Here is a 19,155-nt window from a genome sequence, read left to right as displayed (position 1 = left end):
CCTTTCCCCAGCACGTATCTATCTGCCACAGAGCATAAACTAACAGGACAATGGTACGTTTTCAGTGTGTCAGCTGGTTGTTTCCTAATAAATACCTCACTGGAAAACAGGCTTAATTCTAAGCCTTGATGCCTCAATGAGGGAAGTGTGGTCAGTAAGCTTATAGTAAAATAAGACACCAGGGCTCGTTATCACAGCATTCAGAACAATTTATCTTGCTGAAGGGAAAGCATCAACACGTTTTGAATCAATAACCTTATACTTCAGATAATTAAAATGAACTTTGAAGGGATGAATACATTTTTTTCCTCTGGAATATCTATTTTTCTAACATTAGTAATGCTCCTCTAGGAAAATATTTCAAGTACAATCAAACTTGCATATCTAACTATTCCTGCTGGCAACTTGTATCACTGTTACAAATGTCTTAATAATGGCATCTCCTGTAGTTTTAATTTGCTTTATGTAATATAATGTGGCTTAGAAAAGGACTATTTTGGATATTCTGTGTCTTCTGTCCATCTTTAGAGGATTTCTTTTTCTCACAAAGTAAAATTTTTCTTTTAAAAATGAAGTTGAGGAAGAAATTTAGGAAAATAAATTCTTTCTTTAAAACAGTCATCTGTTGAGTTACATTTATGTCTCTTCCAGTTGCAAACATCTTTTTAGCAGGTACCTGGAATTAAGGGCAAAGAAATAGCTGATTATCTTCTGCACAACCAGGCATGGTGGGAAGAGTCACTAGTTCCCCCTCACTCAAAGCTAGGTGTGATATAGCTAGCAAGTGACATGAAACTAATGGTTTATTAGCTAACCTTTTAATTTCCCCCACTCATTTCTAGTTGAAAGGTGCAGCGCTGGCTGTTAGGGGAGCTTTCCCCTTGTGATATGTGAGAAAGCAGGTTTAAGGGAAAACACATGAACTCTCATAGCCCCATCTGCAGACATAGCCTGGGCTCCTCTGGTCCTGCTTCCCCCCATTCTGGTTGCATATTAAATATGTATGTAATGTAGCCCATGGTTCTTTAGTGATATTTATAGCATGTGATTAGTTTACAGCTTCACTTTAAGCACAACCACACGCTGGTGTGACACAATATATGCCTGGCATATGGCTTTTGCAGGAATCAATTATCACCGATGTAATGTGCTGAACAGTTTATAAGCAGGTTGCTAGAAAACGGGTTCTGAAAGCAGCCAGACCTGGAACAGGCTTCCCAGGGAAGTGGTGGAATCACCATCCCTGGAAGTGTTCACAAACCCATGTGGATGAGGCCCTTTGTGATGTGTGTTGGTGGTGGCCTTGGCAGTGCTGGGGTAAAGGTTGGACGTGATGCTCTTAAAGGTCTTTCCAACCTGCTTGATTCCATGACTGATTTTTTTTTTCCATCATCCCTCTGTGTCTCCCACTCAATCCCTGCTTTTGTTGTGACCAGGGATGTACGTTGGGTTTGTGTGGAAGAGGCTGAAACATGGCTGTTCTGTGTGCTTGCACACATCAGGGATGATTCTGTGTTTCAGAGGTTTTGGGGTTTGTGGTGTTCTGACGAGGTGGCAATTTTTCTATATCATAAGAAATTTAATTTGAAATGCAATTCTGTTCCTCTCTGGGTTTCTTGTGGTTATTAAATTGAAACTCGGTAAATAGATTCTTGTACTAACTGTGATGCTTCACTCTCTGTTAGTACAGAGATACACTTGTCCACACTGTCCTGAATCAAACAGATTGATAACGATAGGAAAATTCAGATGCATGTGCCAAGGCTGTAATGTTGTGGTTTTGTAGGTGTCTTTGACACCTCCTTTTGTCTGTATTTGTTTTCCTTCAGGTGCATTTGAATTTTTAGTGACTTCTTAATACATACCATGTGGCTTTATTTGTTGGGAGCTGTTTTACTCACTAAAAATGTCAATGAATTTCTGTCCTTGAACACAATTCAGATTTCCGGCGTCTCCTTCAGCTTAAGGAGCACTATTAATGGTTTTGTTCATATTGCTTAGATTTATTCGGTTATTATTCTCTAGCTCCTGCTCTTCAGGTATAGCCGGTTTGGTATTATAAGGAATGATGGATTATACAGGAAAGTTTCTTTTGAAGCACTCCTGATATTGTGCAATGCACTTGGGGGTCAGCTACACTTGACTGATGCATGATTTATCCAATGTCCCTGCCACTTTTGGAGATAAAGCTGCTATTTTATCAAAAATGCCAGCAAGTGTGATTTAGAATTTATACCCCTCCTTTTTCAAATAATTGTTCTGAGTACTTTGTGCCATGGCAATAAAATGATAAAGGTAATTGCACACAAATGTGAGCTAGCACCAAAATACAATAAAATTAACCTGAATTAGCTTGACTTGTCGATGAGAAGTATTTATGAAATGTATTTTTGCAATAAGGGAGACTGATATTATAGCTGGGAGGTGAGTTATTGCCTTAATGTAATACTGCTTGAAATTTAAAAAAGAGACTGTTACAGTTGAGGGTGATTGTGCCTTTGAAATTAAGTTGAAGTGATTCTTATAATTGGCAGCGATAATGCATTGGGAAGGTAATATCTTTTATTGTGTTATGCCTAGTTGCATTATCTTTTATTTAGCTGGTCCTGACTTCAGCTCTGCGGAGAACACAAGGAGGAGCAGATCAGGAATTCTGTGGCTTTAGGTGATAAGAATCTGAAGTGTTTGCTAGCATTAGTGATTCTCATGCTAGATTTTTCAGTTTTAGCCCGTTTTCAGTTCTGGACCTGATACAAGTCTCATTTGATTAAAATTTCATCTCTTTTCTATAGTAGTTGCTATATATTTACATACACAGCTGAGCCCTGTAACAGTAGAGATGTCAGGCTTGCTGTATCATGTATACATGTACATCAGGTGGGGATTTTGTCAGTGAAATTCTGTATTTCTCAGTGCCTTGGGGTATAACCTGCTTTTCTGAGAAGGTGTATATACATTTACAGCAAGCACTTCAGTGGTTAAGCAGTGGATCTTCACATGTTGACTGATATCTTGAGTTTAGCTTTTGAGGTGATGAATGCAACTGGAAAATCCAGACAGCTACACAATGACTTCTTTTCCTTTGCATCAGACTTGTTAAAACCAGTAACAACTAAATACTAATGTGGGAGACCCTCTAATTCTTAAAAGCATTTTTCACCTTTGATTCTGCAGTATGATATTTCTTTAATTCTTTGGCAACAAATTAATGTATTACAAGTTAGTGTTGTATTGCATGTGATTGCATGTTAAAGCACCGAATAACTGATTGAAGGATAACATTGCTTTGTAGTGTTGCGCAGTGAATAACCCGACATATGGTTTTCAGCCTAAACAATGAGGGACAGGAGGCTTAGTCCTTTGTCATCAGTATGGCAGGAATGACAACATGCTACCCATGGCAGATACACCAAGCCCCATTCTGAAGGTGTGGTTTTGGCTTAACCAGGGTGGGATTTACTTAGAGAAGCATTGGAGATATTGCAATACTGCAGTATATCTCAGGGCAGCTCTTGTTTCAAAGCCTTATCTGGATTACAGTCCTGTTCTTCAGATGGGGAGGTGTTTATTAGTCTTGCACAAGAACAAAAATACATGGACCTGATAATAGAGTGCTTTATTCTGGCAAGCTGAAGGTTTGCTTTGGATGCCATAGGAAGAGGAAATACATGCAGTATAGACAGTTATTGTGTGATGTGTAAGGGGAAAAGTAGCTTATGTCCAGATAAGTGGTCATCTGTGTAGGGACCTATTAGGATTGGGGCATTCTTACAGCTTAGAGTTCACTGTTTAGCTGGAAATCTTTGGACTCTTTCTCAAGAGAAAGAAACAGCTTCTAGAAAAGCTTTTATTTTAGCTTTGGAAAAATCAACTGCTTCATATTAAGCAAAAAGACTAACAATTAAATGCTGCTTATTCTGTGTAATTTTTATTCCAGTGTATAAACTGGGCAGGAAACTTCTCTTCAGCTCTTCCCTTTCATCCCTGAAATTGCTTGTGGTACATAAATTCTCTTCTCTTGAAGCACTAGCAGCTGCTCTTCATTTGGAAGGTAAAAACATAGATGATTAATAAAGATATTGGTATGCCCCATCCCTGGCAGTGTTCAAGGCCAGGTTGAAAGGGGCTTGGAGCAAGCTGCTGTAGTGGAAGGTGTCCCTGCCTGTGGCAGGGGTTGGAGCTGGATGTGCTTTAAGATCCCTTCCCACCCAAACCAGTCTGATTCTGTGATATCAACAGCAGGAGGCTTTTTGACCTCTCTTTTGATCACATACTGATTATATGGATCCTGTGTTTTTCCCAGTCCTTAGATATTTTCTATTCTAGAACACTTGAGTGTAAGAAATGCTTTTCTCATCTAAGATGAGCTATATAAGGTTGGAAAATGACCCTCTGCACTGCAGTAGAAGCACACAAATGCATTAGCTTTACTATTAATATCTCTTCCCATATTCTTTATGTACAATGGATTGTTTCCTTTCAAATAAACATGCAGAAACCAGTAAAACAAATACAGGAAGTTTTAAGCTATTAAGGAGATGTTGAGAGAACTATAATTCAATGAAACCTGTGGATGCATGGACCAGTGGCATGTGTAAGCTTGCTGGGGGCTGTGCCAAAAGGGGGGCTGTGGTCCACCTTGTAACTCATTGTACATCAGTGATATGTTGACCTTTACACTTCAGAGTAGACAGGGTTTTAGTAAAGTCATCCCTGTTCTACTGCTTCTGAGTTGTTAGTGACAGACACATCCAACTTCTCATTTCTTATGATGGTCCCTGATTGCTTTTGCCTTGACAAATACCAGTGATGTGATTTTGTGATTTGATAAGGATTTTGTTATGAGAAGGATGTGAACTTACTGGATCAGGAAGAGTGACTGCAGTTGAGATGACTGAAATGAAGTAGCAAATTGCCAAACCAGTTCAGGTGCCTGTGAAGTGTTCCCCTTAAATTTAAATCCAATATTTCAAGCTTTCATTGAATTTTAATTCAAAACTTGAATCAATAACAAGCAGGTTTGAGAGCGCTGTGATACTCAAAAGAAGGACAGTTAAAGGCTTCAGGACTGGTATTTCCTGTAATTAGGATGAAGAAGCAACTTCCCTGGCATTTATTGATCATCCTCTCAAACTCAACAAATTCCTGGTATTGCTTTTTGGCAAGTCACTAATATGGCATCGTAGAAACAGGACAAGTGCTTGAGAACTGCAGCTCATGTGCTAGTTTCCTAATACGGATTATGTCAGAACATGGGATTGATGAGTCCTTAGGATGTATTTTATGGAAAAATAAGAAGTTGATGCATTGTCACACTTTTAATAGAATCCCAGACCGGTTTGGGTTGAAAGGGACCCTGAAACTCCTCCAGCTCCAACCCCTGCCACAGGCAGGGACCCCTTCCACTGGAGCATCTTGCTCCAAGCCCCTGTGCCCAACCTGGCCTTGAACACTGCCAGGGATGGGGCAGCCACAGCTTCTCTGGGCACCCTGTGCCAGCGCCTCAGCACCCTCCCAGGGAAGAGCTTCTGCCTAAGAGCTCTAAGTTCTCTCTGCAGCTTCTGCTCTCCCGGCTGAGATGCCCCAGTGATCTCAGCCTATCTCCAGAGCAGGTTTACTTCAGTTGCTGATCATCTCCTGACCTATGGACTTGCTCCAACAGCTCCATGTCCTTTGAGGGTGGTTTTCTGGCATGACCACTCTCCAAGCAAAAAAGCCCTCAAACTGTGGTGCTCTTATTGGATAAATACATCCAGAAATTCAGATTTTACAGCTAAGAAACTAATATGTGCTACTAATGGGTGTAGTGCTGTTTGGGATCCTCTCACACAATAGGTGCTGACAATTACTTTTAGTTTTTGAAGCCAATACGTAGTTGTTTCCCAGCCCAAGATATGAGCTAGATTGCATGAGAACCCTGATATGGCATCTGGATGGGTTCTTTAGTCTTAAATAACAGCAAATACCATAGTGTGGAAAGCTTAAGTAGAGCACTCTCAAATGTACATCAGTGGCTAGTGTAGTTCTGACCATTTCTGGCTTTGAGAAGTGTTAAGTGAAATAGGGGTGAGAAGTATAATGCAGTTTCTTCATAGTTGTATTTATGCTATCGGGTAGCTCAGCAATTAAACCTTTCTGTTAATCTGAGAGGATCAAGACACCCATTTCTTGGAGGCAAACATGTCATCTCCCTGATTAATGCACTTGGACTCCCTTGGTTTGAAAAGGGATGTTGCAGTGTATGTGAGGACACGTTAGTTCAGGTTTAGTGCTTGAATTTGTTACTTTTGCCTTGATTCTCAGAAATATGCATGTAGAAATCAGAAGGATTTCATTTGAAGTTCAGCCACATGCTAAAGCCTAATGGAAATGCCCTGTTAAATCAGATGCAGGTGGTGGCAGAGGGGATTATCATTAAGGTTTTGATATGGCAGGGTGGGTTTGTATTGTTGCTAAAGCAGAGTGAAGGAAATAGGAAAACCTGTAGAGGGAGATCCATCAGAGATAAGGCTGTGGCTCCTTCCTGATGGGCAGGATTCATGTGCTCGGTAATAGGGGAAAACACGTGACAAGGTGACATCTTCAGTCTCTTTGACCACAGCCTTCAGGCAGAACTTGTGTTAAGACAATTTCTGGTGTATCTGAGTATCTGAATGGGTGCAGACACATCCATGGGCAGCACTGTTGCATATTCCTAGTGGAAATTTGTGGTTCCTGGGATTGTAACAATGCCCACGTGTGAAATCCTTAACAGAACACAGGGAAAATTTGAAGCTGTATTCATGATGGCATTTTTCATTCTTTGTCCCCTTCCATTCACTAACAGGGGCTTGATGCTGAAGTGCAGGGAATGCCAGGAGGCTTCCTCTTGATTTGTCCTGGAAAATACATAGAATCATAGAACAGTTAGGGTTGGAAAGGACCTTAAGATCATCAAGTTCCAACCCCTCTGCCATGGGCAGGGACACCTCACACTAAACCATGGCACCCAAGGCCTCGTCCAACCTGGTCTTGAACACCGCTAGGGATGGAGCATTCACAACCTCCCTGGGCAACCTATTCAAAAAATTTTTTCTCTTGGGAGAACATCAAGCGTGGAAACACTTTGCTATGGATTTTTTTGTTAACTTTGTTGATCCTTGAGATTTACTTGCAATTTTTTATATTTATCAGTTCCCATTAAGGATCTGAATTGGATTCAAGGATCTTGGACCAAACTGCAATGGAATTTTTGGGGGTTTGAGGCACTGGCACAGGGTGCCCAGAGAAGCTGTGGCTGCCCCATCCCTGGCAGTGTTCAAGGCCAGGTTGGACACAGGGGCTTGGAGCAAGCTGCTCCAGTGGAATGGGTCCCTGCCTGTGTCAGGGGCGGGAACTGGATGAGCTTTAAGGTCCCTTCCAACACAAACCAGGCTGGGATTCTGTGTAGATCATGGAAAATGTTGAATTATTTACAGTAATGTCAAAGACCATTCATGCAAATCTAAACAAGGTCTGGATTGAATCAAATGGGAGGTATGTTTTAGTGCTGAAAACCTTGGCTGCAGTGGGGCTGTTAACATTGAGTTACAGTGCAAGGCATAAGAGGTGAAGATCCTTTGATGCAAGTCATCAAGCTAATGCTGGCTTTTGGGTTCACAGCACCTTGTTTAGGAGATAAAACTTGCTGTTGTTTCACATCCTTAGCGTTTGAACCCTTGAAAGCAGTTTGAGCAGCGTCTGTGTTTCCTGGTGGGGTTCAGTACAGTTGATGCGTAATCTAGGGGACCTTTGCCTTTTGGAGGAGCATGGTGCTACCAAGGGAAGTGCTATGGAAAGTCATGGGAGCATGCCTGGAAAATGAGGCTTCTCTGTACAGGACATTAACTAATCAATCATGCTAATATTCTTACTGATACGTCTTCTACTTTGAAAACCTTTTGATACTCATCTGTTATTAATGACAAAAAGGTCTTAGTTCTGTTGGCTAACGATAGTCATTTCTATAGTGCTTAGTATTGCAGTGAGATAGACTTCCATTCAGGGCACCTTCACTTCTGTTTCTGTAGCAGGCTCCAGATAGAAGTTTCCAAACCCCATTTTTTTTCTTCCTATGTTTGAACTTACGAGAGAGTTTGGCACAGGTTTATAGGTATTTCAGTGGAGAAGGAGGGTGAAGGTGAGGAGGAAATTCTTCACAATGAGGGTGGTAAAACACTGGCAAAGGTTGCACAGAGAGGTAGTGGATGCACCATCCCTGGAGATATTCAAGGTCAGGCTGCATGTGGTTCTGGGCAACCTGATCTAGCTGAAGATGTCTCTGCTCATTGCAGGATGCCTTGGAGATGCAGTTGAGCTTTGAAGGTCCCTTCCAACACAAAATAATCTGATTCATGCAGTGCCTGATGAAAATTGCTCAAATGATACATATATATGTATATGTATGTATATGTATAAGCTGGAGGTAAAAAGGCAGAAGGCAGTTTATTGCCTTTATTACATTCTTTGCTTTAAGCTGCCATTCATTTTTAGTTCTCACAAGTTTAAGAAGGGCACTCTGGTGGTGAGCAAATTGTGGCTATATTGGATGTGGGCATGTTTTCAGTGTCCACTGGTCTGCAGTAAATGCTGTCTAAGCATTAGGTCATTCAGCTGGCCAGGTATAAAGGTGTTTGCATCTGAAAACTGTTGTAACTTGAATAAAATTCCACTTACTTTAAACCAGCACTGCCTGCAGAGTGTATTGTCACCTTGATCTTACCTGGCTCATCTCAGTAGCTGCAGGTGAATAGTGAGAAGACATGGCAGTGTCTGGGCAAGGGAGATATAGCGTGTGTTGTACTTTGGTATGGTGACCCTCATCTTTGAGGCTCCCAACCCAATTGCATATATGTATGGATATATGTCATGCAGTTCCTTTCTCATCTAAAAATAACCTTAAATATTGCTGCCCAATGCATATGCTAAACAAGACTGAAAACACTAGTTGCCCTCACTCAAGGCTTCATCTATAAAGCTTAGTTCAACTTGGTGGGAACTTACAGGCTTATTTATAGTTTTCTGTTCCTCTCTTCATCCTGTGTTTTGTTATAATGAAAAAGCTGTCCTTTTAGCACTAAGCTGTTACATTCATGGAGCACATGGTATGAGGTTCAGTGCATCTAGTTTGGGGCTGTCACACAAATAAGAATGAAGAATGTATGCTGGTTTTCCACATATGTAAACTTCTGTGTTGTTTTTACTAAGGCTTGTGCAATGAGGTGCTGCTCCAAAGAGAAGTTGATCCATCTCCTCTCCTTGAGGAGGGAGAAGGAACAAAGTTGGTTGAAAAGAAGAGTTTTTAAAACCCCAGCAAACACTTTGATTATTTAGGAAAAAGCTGATTCTGGATTACAGTCAAGCTAAATAAACCCCTGGGAACCTGCAGTTCTTCAGTCCCAGCGCACTGGGATCTTGCCATAAAATCCCAGACTGGTTTGTGTTGGACGGGACCTTAAAGCTCATCCGTTTCCAACCCCTGCCATGGGCAGGGACCCCTTCCACTAGAGCAGCTTGCTCCAAGCCCCTGTGTCCAACCTGGCCTTGAACACTTCAGATTAACAGTGGTTGCTGAGTGTCTTAACTGAGGAATTGCTTTGATGCTTCCCAAAATTCAGAGAGTTGAATTTACTTTTGCCCTGGTAGGCAAAACTATCTACTGCGTTTTCTTCTCTCTTCACACTGATTCCATTACCCTCAGATGCAACTTCACTGCATAGCACTAATAACAGGATTTAAAAAGAAATTATCTTATTTTGAAGAGAAATAGATGAAATTGTTGTACAGCTGCAAGCAGTGGTCAGCTGCAGGTTGTCATTGAGATTTTGCCTGTCTCCTTGCCTGTCCTTGTGCTCTTCAATCAGTTTCCCAGCTTCTTAATCTCTTCTGCATTTCATGCAATGCTTCATCAGGCTTTGAGCATCATTCTTCTTGATGCAGGTATACATAGTTGTCATGGGAGGGGGGCTTTAGAGTGGACTGTGAAATTGGGTAGATAAAGGGGAAGTTGGTGAGGTGTCTGGTTCTGAGCATTGCAGTAACAAGGGAATTTTTCAGGTGGGAGGCAAACTGCAAGTTAGTAGGGCTTTAAAACCCAAGAAACCTTGTTGGGCTGTCTGTTTAACTGGGTTATTGGGTGGAGATAGCTTGTGCTGCCTTAAAGTTCCTGGGTTTCTTTGTTCTATTTGCTTTTTGCGTCCCGTTTTCATTGAATTTAGCTCACTGGAGCAAATTCTTTCTTGTGCTGGCTGTACAGCACTAATGCAGTGGGGTCTGAACCTGTGGTTTGGTGACTACAGTGGACGTGTCTGTGGTGTCCTGTCCTATTTCTCTCCTAATGGTTGTGCACACTAAGCTGTAAATACAGCTCAGTGTCCATAGAGTCACGCTGGTTTTTAGCCAAGCTGAATTCGACAAGCATGTTATTGTTTGTCTTGCACAATATTGAGACATGCTTGGCATTTGTTTCCAACTACATCCTATCAGGAATCATAAAACCAGACTAGTAACAATGGGGATAAAAAAAGGATTTTTTTTTTACTAAGGAATGATTGTTTTTTTTTTTCCCATATATTTTTCTAGCAGACACACTGTGTTCTCGTCCTTATTTGCATAACACTGCTGCTCTAAACCAGTGAATATACTTTGTCACAATAATCCTTTTGAAATTGGTGTCAAAACCATCAGATGTTAGCGGATAAACCAGCCATGGACTTGCTGCTATTTGAGATTTTCATGGAGGTCACTGTTCTAGTTAACATGGGGTTTAGATGTGGACTTCTTGGGTTGGATCATGGAAATAACAGGATGGTTTGGGTTGGAAGGGAGCTTAAAGCTCCTCCAGCTCCAACAACTGCCATGGGCAGGGACACTTTCCTCTAGAGCAGCTTGCTCCAAGCCCCTGTGTCCAACCTGGCCTTGAACACTGCCAGGAATGGGGCAGCCACAGCTTCTCTGGGCACCCTGTGCCAGCGCCTCACTGAATAATTATTTTCCTTTTATCTAATCATTCTGAGTTGGAATTCTGAAAGCCAGAACATGGTTGAGGGAACTATGCTGGTTTCTTGTGCTTTTTAACATTGCTTCTGAAAACTAATCAAAATACCTTAAGATGAATGTGCCGTGGTGAAAATGCATGCAATTAAAGAGGAGTTTCTTTTCATGAACAGGTGAAATCCACAATGGGAGTATCTCAGTGCAAGGAGAGACGCATGGCTCTGCTTACCCCTGTGGGAAAGATTGAGATATTGGGGTGTGAAACAGGCTTACATGAAATAAAGCTTCCAAAAATGAGTTTGCTGCCAAGTGGGTAAGTTCATGTCCTACTGATCTTATATTTAGGTATATTGTAGAAGAAAGTTCTTCTGGACAATTGAAGACATGACTTTGGATTTGTTTTTACTGGCTATACTGGGACTCCAGTGCCTTTGAGGAGTGGTGGGTCCAAAATGCATTTCTTTGTGCTGCATCAATAACATTAGCAAAGAAATGTTCTAACATAGAAGTATTTTTAATGAGGCTTTGAAAGTATATCCTGTCCCTAATTTTGGACGCATGTAAATCTGTCACTCCTTGTATCCTTTGCCAGTTTTCCAGACCTGTATCTAGATGTATATGTTCAAGAGGAAAAACTGGGGTTGAATCATTGTTTTACTTACTGCATGCTGCCTATGGGAGCTCTGGATGGTTTTCCATGGCTATAATATCTTCTGGAGCTCAGAACAGATGATACACATGGCAGGGGAGATGAAATCTCAAATACAGAACTGACTGAGGAGGTATTGGCATGTTTTACTGTGGGGTATCAGTGCTGATCAATCTAAAATACATCTGTTCAGCTCTTTGGTCAGTGCTTTTCCCTTATTTCTGGGGAAATGCTCAGTGACATTTGTAGAAGAAACACCGATTTCTTTCAAAATGGTGAGGTTTCTTTGCTGAATTCTTCTGCCAGAATGGAAGTTACACCTTATTTAAGGTTGGTCTATGCAGCTGTTTCTGGTAATGAAAGCAAAGGCTTTGCCACAGTCCGTTGCAGCACAGCTTTTTCTGACAAGACACACAGGTTTTTAGTTTCCTTCTCTCCACATTGTCCTTTTCTCCTATTTTTCACTTATGAAACTCTCCATTGATTTGTGGGGTTTTCCCATTTTATTATCCTTGTAATTGAAGTGCAAATGAATCAGGAATATGGAGCATAATGTGAATTCTGATTGAAATGTGTTTTTTCTCCATGGAAACCCTCAAACCTCTGTATTTGACAATTGCCAACTCCAGCAATGCAGAAATAAGTACTTCAGTTTCTTCATAGGCTGATTTGAGTGTTGGATTTCTGCTGATGAGGAATGGAAATAAAGGCACATTTAGGGTAAGGCTGATGTTTGCCTTTGCAGTATCTGCCTGAAAAAGCCTAATCAGATGAGGGCACTTCACCTTTGAGAAGAGGAAACATCAGTGAGCGTGTGAAAGAACAGTAGGGAAAAGGTTTGTGGGCTCTTGAAGTGACAGATACAGATTGTGTGTTCTTTATAATGCTAGATGTAAAGGGAACTATATGCAAACAAAAGTGGAAGACAAAAAAACATGAAGTTGCGGGCCCTAAAATTAAAGGCTCAAAGTGAAATGGAATAATATTGAAAGAAAATCATTACAGGCTTTTAATTAGTAGAGGTTGAGAAGGTGGATGGGGAGGTATTGTCATGCTGTGTTTGTGTAGCACTCCTGCAGAGGTGAGAGCAGAGGTCTGTGTTTGACTTGTGTTTAGTGTTGAGGTTTTGGGTGTTTCACTTCATGGGTTGCCTTTTCTTTTTGGGCAAAGTTTACTGGGATGGAAATTGATCTTTCAGGCACAAATCCCCTTTTTCCAGGGAATTACACATCCCCCAGAAGCACCAAGTACATCGTTACTCACCTCTGTCCATGTAGATGAGAGATGCTGGTACTCAGACTGTGGGATGTTCTCCTTGAGGGAGCCTTGGTGCAAGGCAAGGTCCATCCCTATTTAAGGAAGGCTTCTGCTCTCTTCATTTACCACAGTTTCTGCACTTGCTCACCTGCAGCATGGCCCCATTGGCTGGTTGAAGAAGGGTCTTGTGATCTTGTTCCTCAAGCAGTTGAACGGTTGAGATCCTTTTCCTAATTATTCTTTTATATGATCTCTATCCATCTCAGTGGTGACTTCTTCTGGGTAGCCAGGAAGTTTTGAGGCTTTAACAGCATCTTAATGCAACTTAATTTAGCAGGTTGCATGATTTATACGCCCGAATTGTTGCATTAGATGGACTGTCACTGAAGAGTTGCTCAAGTTCATGGTAAGCAGACTATTCTTACTGTTAAGAATTTACATCTGGAACAGAGGTGGAAGGTGGGACTTGTGTTGTCATTCCCAGTGATAAAGATCTAAAAATTTTAAAGCCCTCTGTAAATGTTTGTGCTGAAATATAACATTTAATCTCTTCCACTCATCGCCAGTGAATGGTTGTTAAATCTGTCCTCATTATTTTCGACAGACTAAAATAAAACCAAAACAGTGCCCAGTGTTTCTTCTGACGGGCTAATAAATGCTGTGGTAAGAACACTGGGTAGGGAAAAAAAAACCCATAAGAAACATAAAAATTGATTTTAATGGACCCCTGTCAGAGAGAACCATAATGAGCACAAGTCCAGTAATAAATATTGGTATTCTGCTCCACGGTGCTTGGGACTTCTCATGTAGAATTGCATGTAATAATCAATATACATCTTAGGGTTTTTAACAACAAAAATAAGTAAACCTTTGAAATGTATAAATACTGAAGACTTGCAGTCTGTCAGAATCCTGCTGGTTGTAGGGAAATCGGATGAGGGGGGCTGCTAATGGCATGATCTCTTTGTGGAGATCTTGCTCTATTTTACAGCTTGTAAAATGCTGTGCAATTAATCACCTGAGATTACAACCTATTCGGTGATGGCTCTCCTTAAAACTTAAGAACACAGACTATAATGGAGACTAAAAGGAGAGGCAACAAAGTAAAATTCAGGTTTCAGTATGCTTGGAAGAAATTGATCTATTAATGAGATGAAACTAATTGTAATAACCTAAGGTTATTCTGCTCCTTGTGAGCTTAAAAGTCCAGGCACGTCGCAGTGTAACGGTTTCTGTTTGGAGTGGAGGGGTTTTTAGTCAAGCCTTTTCAATTGATGTTTGTATATACCTAAGAATTAATATCCATAAATGAGGAATTTCAGCTAGATACGGTTGTGAAAGTTTTGATTTACTGAATACTGACTGAAATAGTTTGTTTCACAATCAAAGTGTGTTGCCACCAATCGCTTCACTTAAAACAGTACCTTGAAATCCTCTATTTCTGTTATAGCATTTAAATTGCGAATTGACTTGTTTGTCATTCAGGTTGGCACTGTCAATTAATAAATCACTGAAGATCATAGAACCATAAAATCCCAGCCTGGTTTGTGTTGGAAGGCACCTCAAAGCACATCCAGTTAGAACCCACTGTTATGGGCAGGGACACCTTCCACAGAGCAGCTTGCTCCAAGCCCCTGTGTCCAACCTGGCCTTGAACACTGCCAGGGATGGGGCAGCCACAGCTTCTCTGGTAGAGCCAGAATTGATGATAATCAGTAACCAAACAGCCCTGGAATTATCAGAATCTGTGTTTAATTCCCATACACTGTATGATGGAGGCTCCAGTAGTTTTAATCTCTGTAGAACACCATAAGGGGGTGCTGGGCTGTACTTGCATTGTAGGGCTATTTCTGAAACAAATTGGCACTGTCCTGCTTCAGGGTTGTAAAGTGGGACAAAAACTATATGGAAGATGGTTTATTGTATAGATTTGTCTGGTTTCAAGAACTTCAGCTTCACAGTTCTTATTTTCACAAAAAAAAAAAGCAATAAGTCTATATAACCTGTATATATATTTAGTGCTATATCAGCTGTTGTGCTTTATCCTTCAGCGTATGCTGTTTTTTCCTCCAGTATTCCTGCTTGAAATATTACAAGTGTTTAAGTTTTTGCTCATTCCAAAAGAAAAACTTGCTCTATACCATTACTGTACCTTTGAGTGTCTTTAGCAGCTTTGAAGTTTCAGATTTAAATCTTGTTGTTATATTGGTTGTGGTTTTCCCAAGCTGTGGGTTAACTGTTCTGAGAAGCCTTATCTTGCTCCTGAGCTGGAGGAGTGAGTTACTTGTTTGGATAGTAGGGGATGGCACTCATGAACCCTGTTAGCAGTAGCAAACCATGCTTGGATTTTCCTGTGCTAAACACTAACAGCAGCAGATACTCTGGAATCATGGGATGTTGACTTGGCAGTTGGGATTTCAGAAGGGAACAGTGTTTCCTTGGGTTGGACAACTCTAAATTCTTTCAGGAATTCCCTGTTTCGCCAGGAAAATGGCCCCAGGATTCCCATCTCCCTTTGTGGAGTTGGGAGAATCCCATCTAGGTGATCTTTGGTTATCTAGCTTGCATGAGTGCTCGTCCAGGGAAATAGTGGCAACTGGAGGACTTGGGTTAAAGAAGGGCAGTGGTATAATGTGCCTTGAGGTATAATGAGCCTTGGATGGCATGGTTTAGTGTGAGGTGTCCCTGCCCATGGCAGGGGGGTCGGAACTGGATGATCTTAAGGTCCTTTCCAACCCTAACTATTCTGTGATTCTCTGGAACTCGAACAGCTTGTAGTGTGTGGTTGGAAACTCCTGTTCTGCTGAGCACAGGGTGGTGAGCAGTGTGATGCACTGCTGTGTGCGTGTGAGATGGATGTTGAATTTGCCATCTCTCAGTGGGCACAAATTCCAGCATGTGCTGATATTGATATCCACTGCGGGTTTCAGTCAGTCTCCTTCTGCCAGGTTAACATCATCAGAAACTCGCCCCAATCTCTGTTTAAACAGGTTTCCAGCTATTACAGATTCAAAGACAATCTCAAGTGTGAAGGTGCAGCGGTGTATAGGAGCCTGATAAGAGCCTAGAACAATAACTTGGAGAGGTGTGAACCACTCTGTTCATCTCTGAGGTATTTAATCATGGGCAGTGATGATGGTTTAAATGTCAACTTTGCTAACTCTTTCATTCCTCATACTGTAAAATTTACTGTGAGTGATATCTCACTTTGATGCCACAAGTGGGAGGCATTTGGGAGAGTGCCACTCCTATTTTTCCAATAAGCATCAGCCAAGGCTAAGAAACTTAGTGGAGCTCAGGGGCATACTAAAAACTGACTGAAGGAGGTAAGTATGTGACTACCCTTTGCTGCTTTGAATACATTTCTGGTTTACTATGAACATCTGACGTGACTTAGGTGAACAGAGGGTTATTGGAGGTGTAGCTTGGAAGATGTGCCACTCTTCCCCATGCAGTTCTTCCTTAAGATTATTGTGTAAGAGCAGAGATTTTCTAGGTACAGGATAAACCCGGATGAAATAAAGTGCATATTTGTAGTGAAGTTAATGGTTTGGGGATGATCTCTAAATGTGCAGTGGGAGCAGGAAGAGGAGAGGTGTCCTACAGACCTCTTTGAAGCTTAACCTACTGGTAGCATAGACTCTGTAGAGATTCCAGGTCATTTCTGGAGGAAAGGTGGTGGAACCAAACCACTGGCTTCTGTTCCTTCTGCAGAGCCTGGTGTTTCTGCCATTGAAAATGGGCAGTTGTGTTTACTGCCATTATTCTTGCACAAGTGAAGTTGTATTACTGGTTCTTTCAAAGACCTCTGTCCTTAAGGAGCATGATCCGCATGCAGTTTATAGGCTTTGAGTAATAATGTTAATAAAACTCAACATATCCCTAATGTCTGGAAAATTACCTTTATTTTGGGTTGTTTTTCATAGGAAGTACAGTAGCAGTGCTTACCCTCTGCAAGGTGGCATTCCTGCTCCCACTGGAAGGATGCTAAAACACCAACAATTGTGGACAGGTCCAAATGCATCATAGCTTTCCTGCCAGCTGACACAGAGCACTTAATCCAGTAAATACTATAATCATCCAAGCTGATGGCACTTAACCAGTGATCAAAGTATGCTTCTTTGTATGGCACTTTCCTTTTTTCAGAGTTTAGTGTATTTAATTACTGTTTACAGTGACTGGAAAATGGTTCATTAGATGGATCTTTTGTTGGTGTTAATACAAACAGATTAGGTTTGAGATACAGTCCGCATTTGATGCGAGTCTCTGTGTATCAAGTCCTTTAGCAGCTGGGTGAAGGGCTTGGATCGTTCCATGTGGTCTTTGCTTCTGTAGTACATTGCTCTCAAAAAGTGCTGCTTTGCTTTAGAACGCCTGGTCCTTCTGAGGTGATGATTCTTCAACATGTGGGACAAAATCCATGCTGGATTTTAGCCACTGAGTTCCCTTGAAATTAGGGGAATACCATGTGTGTGAGGCAGTGCAGCAGTACATGTGTGCTCTGTGATTTGGTCTCTGGGCTGCTTCTCTTGCATTTTAACCCCTTTCAATCCACGCAGTGTTGATTTGGCATCAGTGTTCCCCCATCCCTGTCAGTGTTCAGGGCCGGGTTGGACTGGGCATGGAGCAAGCTGCTCTAGTGGAAGGGGTCCCTGCCCTTGGCAGGGGTTGGAACTGGATGAGCTTTAAGCTCCCTTCCAACACAAACCATTCTATGACTTTCATATTGATGTGTAAAATGAAAGCATGTTTTGGGTGCTTATGTAGAACAGTCACCGTAAGGAGAAGGTCAGTCTTGCACATTTTTCTTTGTAAGCCTCTTATTTCTGAATATCTTTTAACTTGTGGCACTAAGCTCATGCAAATCTCGTTGAGTTTTCTGCCACTTTTCTTAGAAACAAAGCATGCAGATGCCTGGGTAATAGGGAGATGATGGCTGTAACTTCACATTATGCCCAAATAAACAGGAAGATGGTATATTCACAAAGAAGAAGGGGGAAAGAAAAAAAGAAATATTACCTCCTCTGGTAGAAGTGTCTACAAATATCCAGGCATCAATCTTTATTTCAGCAGATTCAATGGATGTGGCAGGAAGAGTTATTATATAGCATAGTCCTTCTTTTATTAAAAATAAACTGGACTGGGTTTTTTTCATAGTTTCTTGTGGAGATGCTACAGATTGCTTATGCTGCATCAAGATAAGAAAACTTTTTATTGGAAATAGTGTTTCAGAAACTTAAAATAAGCTCTAACATCACGTAGGAAGTTTAGACTTTGAAGCCTAATGTGTCGTAGAGCTCAAATGCATGGTTTCCTATGGCTTTAGGCACGGTTTGCAGGAGAAGTTTCACTGTCAGGTGTGGATGGTGGGTTGTATTTTGCGTGGCTGGTAAAACCCACATTCCCCTCTCCCTTAAACTGAAGGGAACAGTGAGTAACTCCACTGTAATCAATACTATACTTTAGATGTGTTATTTATCCTGACAGCACTGCTGCATTCCTATTCATCTGTCAAAGGCAGTGTAACAAGATTCAAATAGGAGTTGGTTTTGCAAGTCTTCAGTTGCATTTTTTTGTCCACAGGTCTACTGGAGAAACCTTTGAGGGCTCTATGTAAAAAAAATCAAACGAAAATCCATAGACTCATAGACTAGAATGACAGAACTCTAGATTTCTACTGGGCAGTTCTTTGTGGTGCTAATCTGATGTTTGAAAGCCTTTAATTGTAACATAGGCAACGCCATGTCAAAAGGCTAAAAGCCCTGTTTTGGTGTGCAGAAGAAAAAACATTGCTCCCGACCTGGTGCGTGTTTATAAACCTCGATGGTTGGCCAAGAAGTGTTATAGCAACCCAGTGATCACGTTTTACAGGAGTGATATTTTAAAATGGCAAAAGTAACAACAAGCTGTATTAGATAATATAACTTGTGCAGACACCCACTTGAAAATCCCACAAATATGATGGGTTTATTTCTAGTGCAGAAGATGTAGAGCTGCAATAGTGCTGGAAAATAATTTTGCCAAAGAGGAGTGTGAGAATATGTCTATGCAGCCTCCTCTCTTCAAGAAAGTCCTCTGGAATTAAATCTCTTCCTGTCACCCTGTCCTACACTGTGCCACAGATAACTGTGCCTGGTGTATCTTTAACTCTTCTGTAACGCAGGCCATGAGTGGAACCTTTCCACTCCTTGTGCCAGAGGTAGATTAATGCGCTGGAGCATGTTTCCATTGCAAAT

At 41.3% G+C, this 19,155-nt stretch overlaps 1 protein-coding gene across 3 annotated transcripts in view; it reads left to right on the top strand.

Annotated features, from left to right (window-relative positions):
- The window catches only part of MGMT (O-6-methylguanine-DNA methyltransferase), a 149,026-nt gene that overhangs the window by 9,529 nt on the left and 120,342 nt on the right, over positions 1-19,155 (top strand). For all 3 annotated transcript variants that reach the window (XM_062635181.1, XM_062635183.1, XM_062635182.1), the window contains exon 3: positions 11,187-11,326. In XM_062635181.1, coding sequence (XP_062491165.1) covers positions 11,187-11,326 — 140 coding nt within the window. The remainder of the gene's footprint in view (positions 1-11,186; positions 11,327-19,155) is intronic.

This window comes from Pezoporus occidentalis, unplaced genomic scaffold (assembly GCF_034315485.1).
Source record: "Pezoporus occidentalis ecotype Australia unplaced genomic scaffold, CSIRO_AGI_Poc_V1 ctg45, whole genome shotgun sequence".
NCBI classification, from domain to species: Eukaryota; Metazoa; Chordata; class Aves; order Psittaciformes; family Psittacidae; genus Pezoporus; species Pezoporus occidentalis.
Note: the sequence above shows the minus strand (reverse complement) of the source record. Positions and strands in the feature narration are given on the sequence as shown.